Consider the following 16,686-nt stretch of genomic DNA (forward strand, 5'->3'; position numbering starts at 1 on the left):
CGACCTCATGCTCAGCAGCGCAATGCCTTAGTCACTGAGCCACCGCAGCGGGTAGCCTACTCAAGTAGCGCCTTCACAGGAGCCCCAGCACATGATACAGCCCCTCAAAAACTTCGTCTCCGCCAAGGAGCTTTTGCTCAGCTAGGTGAAGTACCTATAGATGCTCTTGAAAAAGGCGTGCGCCAGTTTTGTGTGCAGAAAACAAAGCAGAGTGACTATGCCTTTTTTTTTTCTGCAAATGAATAGTACGACCTTGCTTGCATGCGAATAAAAAGGTTTTGAGCTCTGTTGTTTTTTTTTTTTCCTCCCAACCTGCTTATACTAATTATCAGTTATAATGATGTGATTTCCTTGGCACTTGGATATTGCTGTAAGTTGACTCGACTGTACGTAATTTTTTTTGTTTTTTTGTTCAGCCCATAACGCCATCCTTTGGAGCCTCCAGTCAGCAGAATTACCCTTCAGCAGCAGCAAGAAATGCCTTCGATGAGTGAATGCTAGTTCCTTTTTGTAGATACTGTTCTGTAAATAGCTGTACAGTGTAGACCGCTTATAACGTATGCCGCGGGAGCCGCAAAAATCCGCACTATAAGCGGTACCGCACTATAACCAAAACACGCGCGAATTCAACCACATCGCCATCTAGCTCTCAAGTCGACGTATATTTATCATCACTGAAACGCACAGCACTTAAAAACGAAGGCACTGTCTATATTCCGTATTATTTTTAACATCAGCTGCTGCTGCAGGGGCAAAAGCGCAGTCTCACAAACGGCGAGCGCGGCTTTTACTTCCGTTGTGTTTGTGTTTTGAAAGACCATGGCTGCGTTTTTAGCGTCTATGAACAGATGCCGCAAGACGTGATAAGAATGCCAGCGGGATTTTTTTTTTTACCCCACCTTGTGTTCACGATGCCGAAGGCGGCTGCTTATCAGGGCAACGTACTGGTGGTGGTAATCTTCGGCTTCGCGCGGCTCGAATGTTCGGAAAGGGAAAGAGCGGTGGCTTATCGGCAACAACGTTCTAAAGCGTGAACCGCGTGGTAGATTTGGTATCGCAAAAACGTGCAGTGCACGCCAGCGCGGATACAACTGGCGTAGTGCGGGCGGCGCGGTAAGAGGCGGCAACATGGCGTCGGCACTGGCCGTGAAGCGGTGCAGGCAGTTCCAGCGACCACTTCTAACCGCTCGCTGAAATGCCGCACGGTGCGCAAGCGAAGATGCGCATGCAAGAAAAGAGCTAATAATGTGGGCGAAAAGTGGAATATAAACTGCCATCCACGCTGCTTGTGAAAGCGCCCATCAAAAAATACCGTGGTGGTAAGCCTGAACATCTATGGCGCGGCTAGCCGGCTCGGAGCGCTTCGAATCTCCCGCCATTAGGTACGAGTCTCCCCATTGGTGCAAGTCGTCAGGCTCCTCCCACTACCACGCGAAGAAGCCACCGCGAGCGCGGAATCGTCGACACGAGCCCGAAAAAAACCAAAGAACTCACGCGCAACGCCGATGTGCACGATTCGTGTGCGAAAACGGGCCATGCGGTTCACGAAAATAAACTTGCCGCGCGCGGATGGGGAGTCAGTCGCTATCTTCCGAGGTGCATCAAGCAAGGACAGTTGTGGTTATCAGGTACGCACGAACTAAAGGGTGCCTTTTTTTTTTTTTTTCTTTGGGTGTCTACGTTAGAGGAGGGCAAGGGGTGCAACGCTGTGTCAGATAGCCGATTTCACCCTTTCTTTTTTCATTTGCTACCCTAAAACGATGCCTCAGCTGCGCCGGTCGATCAGCAGACCCGCCGAAAAACCGCACTATAAACGGTATTGTGCTTCGGCCAACCGCATCTTAAGCGGTATGCTTATGCATTGAGTTCTATGGGAGGCAAACCGGTGGTCACAAAAACCCGCGATATATCCGGACCCGCACTATAAGCGGTTACGTTATAAATGGTCTACACTGTAAATACATTTTTATTTGGCCACCGTATCCTGCCGTCGTCATCCTCTTCCCATCCTTCGTCGCCGTCACCTCCAAGGATCAACAGTAGGCTTGTGCGAATATTCACGGGCTTGGAATATTCGAACGAACATTGCAGTATTCGAATTCGCTTCGACTTGAATTTAAAATTTCCGCTATTTCGAAGTATTCCCGTGAACGAATATCAAAACTGGATTCAAGTTTCGGTTTCATTAAGGAAGCCACAGTGGAAGACATGAGTGGAAGCCACAGTGGAAGACATGAAGTCATTAAGGAAGACATGAGGCCTACATCTTGACTACATGTGGAGCCAAGACAAGCTAAGCCACATTCAGTTTCTTCATGCGATTCGCGTGCGTTGGCGTTGTGCGTGCATTTTTTCGACGCCCACGGCAGCATCTTCCTTGGCTAGAAATTGAGGCGCATGCCTCATGGCGATGGTTTCGAAGCGCTTGAGACAGCCAGCTGGCTCCGCCGGGGATGTTTAGGCTTACCACCCCGGCAGATATTGAATGGGCGCTTCCACTAGCGGCGCGGACGATGTTTTATAGTACCGTTTTCGCCCACATTATAAGCTCCTTTACCGCGCAAGCAACTTCGTGCGTGCCTTGAGCGGCAGTTTAGAGAGCGCTTAAAAGCGGTCGCTCGAGTTCCCGACACCACTTCGCGGCCAAAGCCGCCGCCATGTTGCCGCCGCCGGCCGCGCCGCGCGCAGCGTGTGGGTGGTTTTGCGGCAGGTCAGCGCGCCTGTGACGTGCCGGCACATTTTTGCGAGCAGAAAACAACAGCCCGGCCGTTCCTGGAGGAAGTGCGACAAAGAGGGGAGAGAGAGCCCGTACGTCACCATCGCTTGCTCGCTCGGCGGTAGGGCGCCTCGCCGGCTCGGTCGTATCATCCGCAGGGCCGCGCAGGTCCGTTCGTAAGAGCCGAAATTTTTCCCATTACAAACAATCCGATTTAGCCGGGACTTATCAGAAATTCGTATTATTCCGAAATTCGTATCACCCAAAAACGTATCATCAAGATTCCACTGTATAGAACTTGTTTATGAAGGTCCCGCCAAGCCCGGAAGCTCAGTGTCTCAGTGACAGGAAGCTCAGCGACACCTGACAGCTATTCGAATTCGCTTCGAAAGTATTCGACCCCTAGGACTATTCGCTTCTAATTCGTTTCGAACTACAATATTACTATTCGCACGAGCCTAATCAACAGCGAAGGACTCCTTCACCACGAGAACAAACCACAACCCATCGACGAGGCTTTACTTGTATGTTCTAGATAGGGTAAATGGTAGGTTACGTGAAGCTCCTGGTACAGATGAAGTTGTGCCGCATCACTTAGAGAACGATTAAAAACTACCAAGTGTCTCTTGTAACAGCGCCTCTTCTAATAAGGTTTTACTGTATATATTTTCACATGCTCATGCACAACTTACTGTACCCTCTATGCTGCACTGTAATCATATGTTATGTGCTGCACTATGGTGCATTTTGTAACTCCTTTAGGTCACTTAAGTGACTTAGTCACCCTTTGCGGTAAGTTGATGGCGGCTGCAAGAGGCTCCTGCTACAGATCAAGTTTTGCCACACCCCTCAGTGAATGGTTAAAAACTTGCCAAAGGGAGAGAGAGAGAGAGAGAGAGAGAGAGAGAGAGAGAGAGAGAGAGAGAGAGAGACCTAACCCTTTGATGCCCAAAAGTTTACAAATATGAAGTCAGAAAAAAATTTGGTTCATTAGGACAGACACTGGGATACACTGGGAACTGGCTGCGATTATACCAGTTCAACAATAAGGCTACCTTGATCACCACGGTTTATGGCTTAAGCGAAGACAATAATGTAAAGTTTGTATTGCTATTATTTGTAATAGCAACGAAACTGCGCAATTTCCGTTACCTATCAGTAGCCCATTGAGCCACCAGGGCTCGATGCGAGTTGACACGTGTAAACCATATTTTGTTTAGTTCACAGAAGTACGTGCTGTCCCCTCCTTTAAATTTTTGAAGGTTAGGGATCCTTCGTCTGTCGACAGATGGTGTTAAATGTCGAAAAAAAAAAAACCCACAAAGTGTGAGAGAAAAAAAATATTGTTTGAGTTGTTGCTCCTGATCAACACTGGGCATCAAGGGGTTAACAATTCTTTGCGGGACTCCGGCAGTCAACTATCTCAGCTCCGCCTCTTGTTCGACATGTACTGTGCCGCACTGCCTTCGACAAATCACTCGCTCCCTCCCGAAGGTCGGTGAGAGCGAGAAAGAGAGCAAGAGAGAGAGAGCAAAAGAGAAGAATAAGCGGCCGCGGCCACTGCCACTGACCGGCGCAGCGCCATCCCCAGGCGGTGAGCTCCGTGTGGTATCCCTGCCTGCAGCGGCAGAACCTGCCGTCGCAAACAAGGTGCCGGTCACGGATGAAGCAGTCGTAGTTGGTGTAGCACAGCAGCAGCGGAGGGTTGCCTGCACATTGTGAGCAACAGAGAGAGAAAAACACTTGTCAGGTAGCATGCAGATGGCAGCCACGAGTCTGACCTTCTTTTTCTGTGACTAACCGTCGGAGGATGCACATTGGGGGGAAGAAAAGGTGTTCTTGGCCTCCAAAAAGAAGGGCCGTTTCTTTTTCTTCCACTCTAAGTTGCACTTCGATTTTACTCTAGCTTACCAGTTTGTGGGAAGAGGCACCTTTTTGAGGCATTCGTCAAGGTGTTGCTCTCACAACCCAGCCGTTTCTTATCATGTTTCGATTGCAACAGCGTTAACTCCCTAGGCAATGCATCTTTTAATACTGTTCCATCGCCAACATTCAACTGTAATGTCCTGTAAACGGCGCTGCCCTCCTCCACGGGCAGTGAAGCAAAAAAAAAAAAAGAAATAGGGCCCTTCAGCTGCTTATCTCCTGCTCTCAGCAAAGTACAGACCCACTGCAGGAAGCTCATTAGCGTGGTCTACCCAAGCCACCCCCGGCAGGACTGCTTCCCTCTCAGCTGCCACTGTCCCGGCCCTTCAAAGTCAGTTTTCTTGGGGAGACTTCAATGTATTCAGATTACCGCAACAGCTCACTTCGCTATATCCAGACTAAACATACACGGTTTCTAGTGGGCATTCGGTTAGATAATCTATGCAACTTGATTATATCCGGGATTTCGTTGACACTTTTTTGCTCCACTCTCTGATATGAGGGTGTCAATTCACTCCAAGCTGACTCCAGTTGGAGCAAACAGTGTCAATTCACTCTGAGTTCACTCCAGTTGAAGCAGCATGGACATACAGTTCACCTCACAAGCTGCGTGCAGCTGTTGAAGGCCCCTAGACCAGCCTACAGGGTCAAACAGGTGAATGTGAACGTGTTGCTTCACTGCTCTTGTTATACCCGAATTCCGTTATATCGGGGCTTTGCTGAACATCTGTATATTTCAGTGGAGAGGATACGGGCTGTATCTACGGCACGTGCACTGAGCAGCACCCAAATCAAGATGGCGGGGAGAGTGAACGGGACGCGTACCGGGCACGCAGGTGGTGTTCCCCCCGAGGGACTCCTGGTAGTAGCCATCCTTGCAGCGGCAGGAGGAACCCCGGCACGCCGACGCATTGCCGCCGGCCTCGCACTGGCTGTCCGACCGGCACGGGTCCCCGAGCTTCCGGCCTGCGTCGTTATTAGGGAGGGGAAAACACCGCTCTATCACTCACACGACGCCTGAACGACAGTTCTCACAATCGCCATTCCAGTGCAGAGTAGTCACTACTGACACCCTTCGTTACCCCTTGGCAACCGAATAAATGGGAGTAAAGGGCAGTGGTCCCTCAAGGCAATCATCGGGATCACTGTCAAAACATGCCGTGCACTCAATTTTGCTGCAAACAGTCAAGATCACTGTTGAGTGGCCAAATAGAGGAGCCTTATTGATGGCAGGGAAAAAGGAATATTTTAGAGGGGGCGTAAATAGGGTTGTGCTGCAAGCAGTATGAAGACGGAGGGAGAGGAAAGGGGCTGAACGCACCGGTCTTGCAGATGCCCCCGTGCTCGTAGAAACCCCGGCGGCAAACGCAGACGTGCCGGCTTCCACAGTGGGTCCGGTTCTTGTTGATGCACGACTCGTCCGAGAGGCAGCGCTCCCCCACCGGCACCCCGACTGCAACGGTGCACATGCAACAGCAGGAAGAGTAAAGAGAGGGCGTCAATTCCCTCCAAGTTGACTCCAACTGGAGCAACAAGAGTCGATTCACTCCAAGTTCACCCCAGTTGAAGAAAATGGGCACTGCATCGGCTCACCGACGACAGTTCATCTCACAACCTGCAAGCACCAGTCGAAGGCAGGCACTGGCCTCCCAACCAACCAAGAGGGGCAAATGGGTGAATGCGCCCGTGTTGCTTCACTGCTTCCGCCAGTCGTGGCAGAGTCAGCAGAGTGTTGGTGTATACTGCCACAGATGGCGCCACTTCTCCAAGATGATGCGAGATTACATTCAAAAGCAAAAAGGTTAAGAAAACTCCTCGCTTTGCGAATTCCAGAGTGATGCACATCCCAAAGTACGCAGTATATAGCTGTCGCCTTTTCCCAGGCTCACTGTGTTTGAGAACCGACAAGCAGGGAGCAATTCTGGAAAGGATATCTAATGCGAGCCACGAGAATTTCATGCTTCAATACCACAGATGACCAGAAATGTTTCGACTTCAACCACGGAAATTTTGGTAGCACTCCTTCCTCTAAAAACGACCAGTGGACTGCACTGTCTATGCACAATTCGCACCTACAATGACACAGAGGCCTCTAGTGATCTTTGCTTACAACTATTTTGGCCTTGCTTTGAACTAAAACTACCAGCTTGCACTCCAGTGAAGAGCTTATTGAGGTCACGTTGGTGTCACTCCTATAGGAAGAAGTTCGGGCTAGACTGGGTACACCTGAGACAGCGCAGATGCTATGGGGGTCAGTCTAGGAAGTGACTGCTACAAACTGAGGGGACCACTGCTAGAGCAAGCCCCAAAATGGTGCAAGCGTGAAAATAAAACATGATGTGACTTCAGCGTGCAACAGAACTGCACAGAAATTGTGCTAAAATTAGATGACAAAGTACGCAATGTGACTAAAACATCTACCTAAAGGCTATGAAGCATCAATAGATGCATGAGTTCAGGATACGATTGGCAATTTGAATGAACCTGTGAAACACCAAAACTGCCGAAGTAGCGCTTTTTTTTTTTTCAAGGGGGGGTTAAGTAGTCTTTAATTCTGTGTAGTTGGTTACCGTTATCCATGTCGTCCAAGTTCCATGACAGCGACAAATGAAACTACCCGTGTGTCAAGATGTCAGTGCCTGCTAAAGGTTCCCAGGTGGTCCGCATTAAGCCGGAGCCCTCCACTAAAGTAGGCCTCATAGCCCAGGACAAGCTTTGAGCGTGTGAAATCACCGAAATTTGAAATCCCGCAACCCAGTCTAACAACAATGTGCAAAACAACAAACGTGGCTGCCAGAAAGAAGTCCGTGGTTCAACTGCCCCTTGGTTCTATGTTAGTACATGTTTCATTGCAGCATCACACAGCAGTGTTTCACTGGGGCAGAGTGCATTATCTCACCCAGTCAGATCGCCTTGAACAGATTAGACGACCACACCAACGTTAACGTGGGGCAAGGCTAATAAGATGACGTTCATCTTAAGCGCACAAAATCACACAGACACAGAAGACAAGGACAAGCACTTGTCCTTGTCTTCTCTGTCCGTGTGATTTTGTGCGCTTAAGATGAACGTTATGGAATAGCAACAAGCCTGAATGCAAGCCCTTCTTCAAGTAATAAGATGAATTTCGCCCGACTTTACCAAGGGTTGCTGGACGGTTAGGGAGTCAGTGGACTTTGTGCTGTGTTTGGTAGCAGCACTGCCCACAGCTGGACAAGTACTGGACAGCGATGTCAGACGAGACGTCACAACGACAGATCAAAGGCTCGGACAGGCAACAACCCTCTTCTGCGCCCGAGTAGCTGGGTTTTGCGGAGGGGTTCGAACGAGGAACGGGATTCCCTATGTGCTCCTCACGTGTGCTGCTCCTAAGTGCCGTGCTCCTGCTGTCACATGTGGTGAAGCAGTGTGCGTGCCGTTCATGCTTCACAAATAACGTTCACGCGTTTCCCTGTGGACATGGTAGCATCGGTGAACCGTTTTGTGTTCTGGTGACATGCTCTACGGCATTGTGCTATGCTGTATGTTCATGTGCCCATTTTGTCTGTGTGTGGACATGAGTGGCCATGTGGATTTTTATGGACTGCACGAAAGCAAAGCAGTATTTGCGGGTATTTATTTTTGCCCTCTACTAATTGACTTTTAACTTTTTTAGACGCCGCTCCCCATTTCCCCCTAATTTTTTTTTGTTGTCTCTATGCTCTGTATCTCACCAAATAAGATGAATTGGCAGGTTACTGACGCCAATAGAATTTTTTTTATAGTAATGTACAGAATTGTGTATATAGCGCCACAGAGGTCGGGAGCGTCAAGCAGCACTGAATATTTCCACATGTATACATATATATTTGTGCGATATGCATTGTTTGTATATTTCGTAGGGCGGCAAGTCTGACAAAACGAGGAGAAAGATAAAAAATCTCACCCGCTGATGCCGTCGCATGCGTCGCCATTTTATATGTTTACAGTCGTAGTAATCTTACTTTTTGCCAGATGGCCCTAAAATCTTCATTATTAGACAAAGGATACAAAAATTATGATAAACTAGCGAAAAGTTTCAATTTTGGTGTTCCTTTTCGTAAAAACCGCAGGATTCAAATGTACACAGTTGTGTACATAGCGTCTGAAAGGGTTAAAGCGAAGCTTTTTACCTCTACCCCTAAGGGCTCTGTCGCAACTGTCTGGTGTCGAGAAAAAACACCGGCGAACAAATAAAAGAAGTTACCGGCACAGGCAGGAATTGAACCTGAAAAGGATAGAGAAACGGAGCGAGAGTCCATTGTCTCACCGATTGAGCTACAAGCCCATGTGGAGACAGGAGAGACAGACAGTGCACTCACTGAGCACATCTGCGGGTTTACGCTCTATGTCCTCGCTGAATGCCATGTGACAGCGTCACGTGACCTCTCGCGCCACTGCGCGCTCCGCCCACGGCCCATGTAGCGGCCGTGTGAGCACCTTGTACATGCACTAGGAGTTAGTAAAAAGAGCGCCCACTCATGTGCTCCCCCAATTCAACCAACCACCGTTCATGGATCGTGCATTGACTTGACCTTAGCAAATATCTCTTTGAAGTAATAAAGGGTGTAGTTAAGTGCATCTCACTTGTCTCTGTTTCCACTCATTGTAGAGCCACGTGTGTGATTTCAAGGGACGTCACGTGGGTAATCATTGTGGGTGTTGTTTACTGCTCCGCTTTCGAACCACCTTCACAGGGTAGACTGACGCGCATTTTTTTCAGTGGAAAGTATGTTTGGGGAATAACCATTGTTTATTTTTAATTGGCTGTAAAACTTTCACAGCTTTGCTGGAGTGGGTGTTGTTCCCCTGTTTATTTTTGTTATTCTCGGGAGGGGGAACAATGGAAGAGGAAAAAGAATTGGGGCAGACTGCGTTACCGCTGGCAGTGAGATTGCCTCGAATGGATTCCAGGACCACACCGCAGTTAGCACTGAAATCTTTTGTTTGGTGCGGACAGTTTGGTGCAATCAAAGGTTCTTTCAATGAGCCTGAAGTAGAGGGAAGGGATGTTGCTTGAGCACCAGGCCTGGGTGACATTTGTGCAGGGCTGATGGGCTACTGCAGGCACATTGATGTGCACTCACAGCAGTCCAGCACAAATGAAAAAGGTGTCCAGAGACCCTCCCCTGTGGGCAAATGAGCAACAGAGTGACGATATGCGTCAAAGAGACAACTTAAATTTATAACAAACACGGAACCCCCCCTCCATGTGAGCGGTGCAGGTCAAGCACTAGATACTGTTTGTGGCACTCAAAAACTGCTCGACATTCACTGCCCTTCACTTACTGCTCAGCGCAAGCGAAGCTTCAAACTACAGCTTACTGGATATCCTTCAACTGCCAATCAGAGGCTCTTGTTCACACGCACGTGAGGTCTTTCCTATGCACAGCCACTGCTCAGAGACAAGCAATGAAATCGCTGGCCCGATCTCTAAATTACCCAGCACAATTAGCACTCCGGACAGAGCACCACTTGAAAAAAAAAAAGGTAGTGTCTATTATCCTGGCAACCGTGAGAATTACCATCAGAAATTTCTCATAGCAGTCGCCTCCCTTTGGCTAAGCACACTACGCAAAGATTCTACGGGACAAAAGGCTCGGGTTCGAGTCCGACAATGCGACATGTTTTTTTTTTAGCTTTCAGAATTTTTCGGTCATCGTGACTTCGTTAATACTTTTGTTACTCCAATTTTTACTATATCAAGAGAGTGACACAGAGGACTTTTAGCACAAGTTGGATGACGTTTAATACAGTTTGTGTTCTGTGTCACCGGGCTGGGTCAGATTAGGTTTGTTACAGTTGGGCTGGATTTGGGCAGATTATGATGCATTTGGTTATGTTACACTAAGTTCGGTGAGGTTCTGTTATGTCAGGTTACATTGGGACGTAATATTACTCAGCAAATTTTAGGCGAGCCAGCTTTTATGGAAACTGCCGTGAGAATTTCCCAGAGGCAATTCTCACGACTGCTGTGAGATTAGATGCAGCCAAACAAAAAAGGATATCCCAGGCACGTTACGAGCGCGAGGGGAAGGCAAACCAATAGCAGCCAGCTCCACAAATGCATGCTGCTCATGATTGCACAACAAAAAATTCAGTACCAAACACATCAGTGGTTGCTGGAAGGTGGCAGTCGCCCAGAACATTATTTATCCCAGTGAGCTACCTTGATCACAGCACTGCATATCCAATCCCCAAATTCCCATCTGTAATGTCCTGCATGTGCTTCTTACGGAAACTAGTGAACACATTTGCTCACACTTTCGTCTTTCTGCTGAGAGGACGCACACCAACTTTTTCATCCCTGAGCCTTGGATCAGAAACTGTCGTGGCAAGTTCCACGGCAGCAGCCCACATCACACAGTGTAGTGAAACTGGACCTCGTTAATTAAAGAGGTCCAGCTGCACTACACTTCAGTGTGCGCGACTAAATGTTTAGTCAAGCCATGTGAAAAAAAGAAAAAAAAAGAAGAAACCATTACTGTCACTTTTTAGGGCCGTCCTGGGATGAAGGGGCAACTGCACCCCCAAGACGGCCAAGGGAGAGGGAGAGCGGGTAAAAAGAGGCTCACCGAAGACGCATGCGAGGCTGCCGTTGACTAGCTCCTCGAGGTATCCGCTCTGGCAGGCACAGCTGTGGTTGAGGCAGGCATAGTGGCTCGCCCGCCGACAGTCCCCGTCCGACTCACACGGGCTGCCCGTCGTGCCCGCTGGGGGAGAGAGGGGGGGAGGAAAGAGACTGTTTACCACCTCTTCCTACGGAAAGCTGAGAGTACAAGTGCGTCACACGACCGTCGCCAAAAGTGCGTCCAATCGATTGTCAAACCTCCAAAGACCCAAATCGCAAAAGAAGAACCAACCCATTAAGTAAACGCGTCTACGTGCAATCTAAATGTATACCGAAACGTGATTTACGAGATACAGGTATACTATTGCACTCCTTCTTCACGATCGCTGTGTGTTGACTTACCCAGAACCGTTCCTTTTATTTTGGTATGTTCAAGTAACCGTTTTGACAAAATGGAAACCCAGTTGTTTCACGCATGCGGGATGTGTCCAAAATCTTATGAGAGTTTTTCTATCTATGACCAACTGCTCTATGGGGAAATGCATTAGTTTTCCGACAGGACGCCATCGGACTCAGTAAGAAAGCTCTTGCTTGGAAAGGAAACGAAAGAACACTGTTGAACACGCACACTCCCCGAAACGCCCGCTTCTGAAAAATATTGCTGAATTTTACAGCACAATTTATTAGTTATTTCCATGAAACACCTCACAAGACTTTTATATGCTTTTCAATTTTGGTTAAGCAACAAATTAGCATAAACTAATTGATTAATTTTGAACGAGTGAACCTGCCCAAAAAATTTTCAATCATAAAGTTGTGGAGCGTGCAAATGTATGAGAACTACCGAAATAGTTTCCGAGCTTTCCTTGAACTGGAGACAGAGGGAGAGAGAGTCGTGTTTTCCAGCTTGTACAGTGATCAAATTTCCACGAAAAATGCTGCACACAACATTTCTTCCCCCTCTCTAAGACTTTATAATTGATCATTTTCCACAATGTTTGATTGAAAAAAGATTTTCATTTTTGTTACCTTGTTCACTATTAAAACTTCAGAAAACAGTCAGAGATCATCCAAATGATTATTACATTTTGCCAGCAAGACTTAACAATTTTCTAAGTTTTGGACGTCAGCTAAAGTTACATGGAACACTTTGAAATGAGCGACTCCATCATACATCTTGTCTATCCCACGTTTTCTGATTGAATGCTATTTCCCTGAGCTTTACCCAAGCTTCCAAACACTGCTTACATTTGTAGATGCCCCATAAGTGTTTTGGTAACACAAATAGAGAATATTTTGACCAGTATAAACTTTCCGGACACTTGAGAAGCATTTCTCAGTAAACTTTTGCACACCGGACAGGAAGCTTTTGTCCCCCGGATTGAGGGAAAAATAAACATAACAATCTTGCAATACTGCTTCAAAAAAAGCAATAAAGGTAGCATAAATGCAGTGCAATAAACAAGACACTAAGGAAGAGGGAGCAGGACGATGAGTCTGTCTTAAAGGGACGCTGAAGCAGTTGCGAACACTGCCCAATTGCCAAACCAGGTCAAAGTTTAGAATGCGTACATCATATTCTAGTTTTGTGGGAAAACGCAGGCCAACGTGCCTGTGTTTACCCCACCAGGAAGGAAGGAAGTGCGTTTTACAATCTCTGCTCGTTTGCTGATGTCGGCTATGGTGGCAATGCAGCAACAAGGCCACAGGCTAAATTTAGCGAACTGCTAACGTGCTTCTTAACCTGTACACCTTAAACCTGCGTAAAACAAGTTGACACAACCCACGAAATGCGTACAAGCCAACATTTCGGAAGCCTAAACAGCAAAAAGAAATCCTTTGTGATCGTGTATGATGTCGTTGCAGTAGTGGCAAAAACGCCTTTTCTCTCCCATCACCTAGTACTTCTGCTTACTGGCGAAACAGCACTTACATGAACTGAAGTGTCCAATGGAGCCACAAATATTGATCTCAACGAATTCAATTTAGCATACCTTGAACAGAAAAAACTGCACAAAATGTGTACAGTAATTATAACAGACATCTGTAATCGGGTGACCTCGTGAAAGAGCTTCTGCGCTCAACAAAACAGGTGACCTTCGAGACGACTAGGGCGCTGTCATAGTTGATAACTTGAACAAAGGAGTGCGACGAACAAAATCACAAGTCTCTTGACAAACCGTGACTTAGCGTAGCTCTGAGTTACTGCTGTGAATCCCAATAGAGCCACAGTTTCAGACTGGCGTACAAATGTGCTACAACTTCTTTCCTTCTCAGCTACATACCTTTGTGAATTTTTCCCAACATTTTTCTTGGACTCAATGAAGCTTACGAAACAGCAGCGCTGTATTTCTTTAAAGCCACAGGCCGGTAATTAAGGAGGCAACCTGCCACACTCGCTCAGAGGGGGTAAGGCGTTCCACTCCTAAGCCCAAAGGACGCGGGTTCGATTCCCGGCCGTGGTGGCTGCTTTTCCGACAGAGGTGAAGAACGCCCTTGTCGATGTTTCAGTACGTGTTAAATATCCCTGGGTGGTCCGTATCAATCTGGAGCCCTCCACTATGACACACCTCATAGCACAGGTGTAGGTTCGGTGCATTACGACCCTAAACATTAATTTTTTATTTAAGAAGACAAACAATGGAAGATTTAAAGCCTTTTCAAACTACCAGTGGTACAATGTTAGGCCAACCCAGCAGGGTGGCCAATACTAGCCATGATGAGCTCTCACTGTTTTGCTACTACCAAAGTGCTCCATTAACACACTTGTGTAGTAAGCTCTCTTTAAGCATACATAGCTAATTTAACAGCAACGGCTGGAAAATCAAAAGAAACAATGGTAATCTCGTTCAACATGCTGATGGGTGGTGTCTTTTGAACCACATGATGATCGACCTCAGCCTTACTAAGGAGCTACTATTCCAGGCGTCGTTTTGTTTTCGTCATTACAACTTATTGTACCCCTTAGCACTGTAGCAGTACACTTCAATAATATTCTTGGTATAACAGAGCCGTCTCATCACATAAAACGTGACAGTATCAAACAAACAATTAAGGTACATTAAACTAACAGGTCTGGTTTTTAGAAATGAAGCTCTACGTTTTGCTGCACACCTAGTTTACCGCTTTTTTTTCTCTCTTTCTTCTACATCAAAAGAGTTTAAGTTCATTTTACACTGCGCACACACATGTGATTACAGATACAAACGAGGTCTCGAAGTTGACAGCTGTCGGAACAACGGACTAGAAAACAGCCGCACATCTCATAACGCCCACAAATGACAGGTAATAAAGGCTAGAAAATCTAGAGGGCAATCGGTAATACCGAAAATAACGTCCACTACCACACCCGAACAAGAAAAATTTACCGACACGCACGAACGATTACTACGACGGTCGGTGCTGTCCGCGCAATGCGATTATCGTCGCTAGCAACCGGCAGAGCTTGCATATGTGCCTGACACGCCAGAAAGCACGCGATTCTGACGTTTATTACGCAACAATTTATCCCCGCCGAAGCGCCAGAAGCTGGAAACGAGCTCGGGACGCTTCGCTATCTCCCAATCTCCACAACCGAAATCGGTTAAACCCTCGCGTACGCCTGAAAGCGCCTAACCGCCACTAACCACCGATGCTGGTGCGATGTCGCAATCACACGCGCACCACGAAAAGTGGTCCCAGACGTCTAATTCGACGGGGCGACGCTAAAAGGTTCGACTTTTCTGCTGATAAGAGAGACTGGATTCGCGGAATAAAACATCTGTTCGCCAGCGAAGTCGAACGGCTCGCAACTTCCTCGTAAGGGTAGCGAAGAGTTGGCGCACGACAAAGCATTTTTTTTTTTTTTTGTCACGGAGTACGATACTTTTTTTCCCCTCCCAATTTTCGTTTACGCAAGACCCAGAAGGCCTCCCTGAGCTCGTCAAGGTTCAGCTTCGCGGGTGTTTCTGGCAAGAAAACAGCGCTGCGCGACTGGATGTGCGATCGGGAGCCGCGATTAGCCGAGGGCAATGAATTCATCCCGTAACGTCACGACGTCCACAGCCACTGAACAAACTAGCGTTTAATTAAGCCGTATGGCGAGTCCATACGGCCTACGAGTGGTTCAAGGAACACGGCGGAAGTTCCTGGGATTTGTGGCGATATCGGGCAAATAACCGTTCGAGCCAGATTGTCGGGGTTATGCCCGGCGACAAAAGCAGGCAAAGGTGAAGCACGGAGCTATCCCTACTTGCAGAGCGAGGTGTTTGGCTTACCTTTGGCCGCTGATCCGAGAACATAGAGAATGAGGACGCTGTTGACGACAAAAAAATAAAATCTTGACATTTAAACGTTATAACAAGCGTTCCACTATCATAGTAACTTGTGCTAATCGTCGGGAGCCGTGTTAACGCTGGGTCGATTCGAAATTGTTAATAGGCCGCAGCAGTTTCGGCCTCCAACTCAAGTGCGCAACTGCGGCACAACATTTGGAAAGTAAAAAAAATCGCAGAATGACTGTTGCGCTAGAATCGTTATTACACACGTGTGGCGTTATTTTTATGCTGCAACAGTGCCCTAGGTAATTTTATTTTGTAAATATAACTTCTCGATCGGTTGTTGGTAATTTTTGCCCATTTGGCGCGAACCGATGGCCTTGATACCATGTATTCTTGCTAAAACCGTTTGTGTTGCTATGGGATTTTTGTGCCACATCGACAATAAAATCAGCAATGCAGTTCATTAAGGAGTTCGGAAGAAAGTCCATTTGATGCTTTTGTCCCCTCTTTACTTTTAGTTCGTCGATCACTAACATTGCGGCAGCAGTTTCGGTTTCAAAAACATCTTCGCTCTTCGCTAATGATGCTGGCAGATTAAGGAGCCGCTAAAATTGCGCTAAACTCAAATATACTTCCTGTTTTTGCTCGTTTTGCAGCATTTTCAACAGCTTCGTCAACGAAGAAACGACGGGGACAATGTTCGATCGTCTGCTCTTGAGAGCCACGATAACAGCTTTGTCGGGACTTGCAGAAAGCGCGCGAAAGGTTGAACAAAAACGAAAAGTAGCAATCCCGTCAGATTATTGCCTTTAAGTGCAAAGCATTCTCTTAATTTGTAGAATAAGCGCGAATAGAGCGTTTGCCTTTGCGCGTGGGGATGTGTGCCGCGCCAGAGCCCTTCGAAGTAACTCTGTGCCGCGCTTCGACCAGCGGCTCGAGGCAGCTCTGGCGCTGCAACGGCGAAAGGAAAGCCAGCGCCCCTCGCCTCCCGGCCCCCGCGGGGGTCGAGCGGACGGCGACGGCGCGGGCGATCCGAGGGCCGGCCGGACACGACGCCTCGGGCTCCGCCCGCTACCTAGCGCAGGTAGTTAGATGAGGTGCGGCGAAGCCCTGCGTGGCCTGACCCGCACCTTTCTCGCAGGACTAATCAATAAAGGTCATTTCTCTCTCTCTCTCTCGTAACTGAGGAGGGCGGG

At 47.7% G+C, this 16,686-nt stretch overlaps 1 protein-coding gene across 2 annotated transcripts in view; it reads right to left on the minus strand.

Annotated features, from left to right (window-relative positions):
* Positions 1-15,681, minus strand: part of LOC144149407 (uncharacterized) — a 44,655-nt gene extending 28,974 nt beyond the window's left edge. For both annotated transcript variants that reach the window (XM_077680968.1, XM_077680967.1), the window contains exons 1-5: positions 15,488-15,681; positions 11,236-11,373; positions 5,964-6,095; positions 5,468-5,608; positions 4,288-4,425 (exon numbers count right to left, since the gene is read on the minus strand). In XM_077680968.1, coding sequence (XP_077537094.1) covers positions 4,288-4,425; positions 5,468-5,608; positions 5,964-6,095; positions 11,236-11,373; positions 15,488-15,557 — 619 coding nt within the window. In that variant the 5' untranslated portion in view covers positions 15,558-15,681. The remainder of the gene's footprint in view (positions 1-4,287; positions 4,426-5,467; positions 5,609-5,963; positions 6,096-11,235; positions 11,374-15,487) is intronic.
* Positions 15,682-16,686: the final 1,005 nt, after the last annotated feature.

This window comes from Haemaphysalis longicornis, unplaced genomic scaffold (assembly GCF_048455015.1).
Source record: "Haemaphysalis longicornis isolate Haplotype H1 unplaced genomic scaffold, Haemaphysalis longicornis Haplotype H1 scaffold_8, whole genome shotgun sequence".
NCBI lineage: Eukaryota > Metazoa > Arthropoda > Arachnida > Ixodida > Ixodidae > Haemaphysalis > Haemaphysalis longicornis.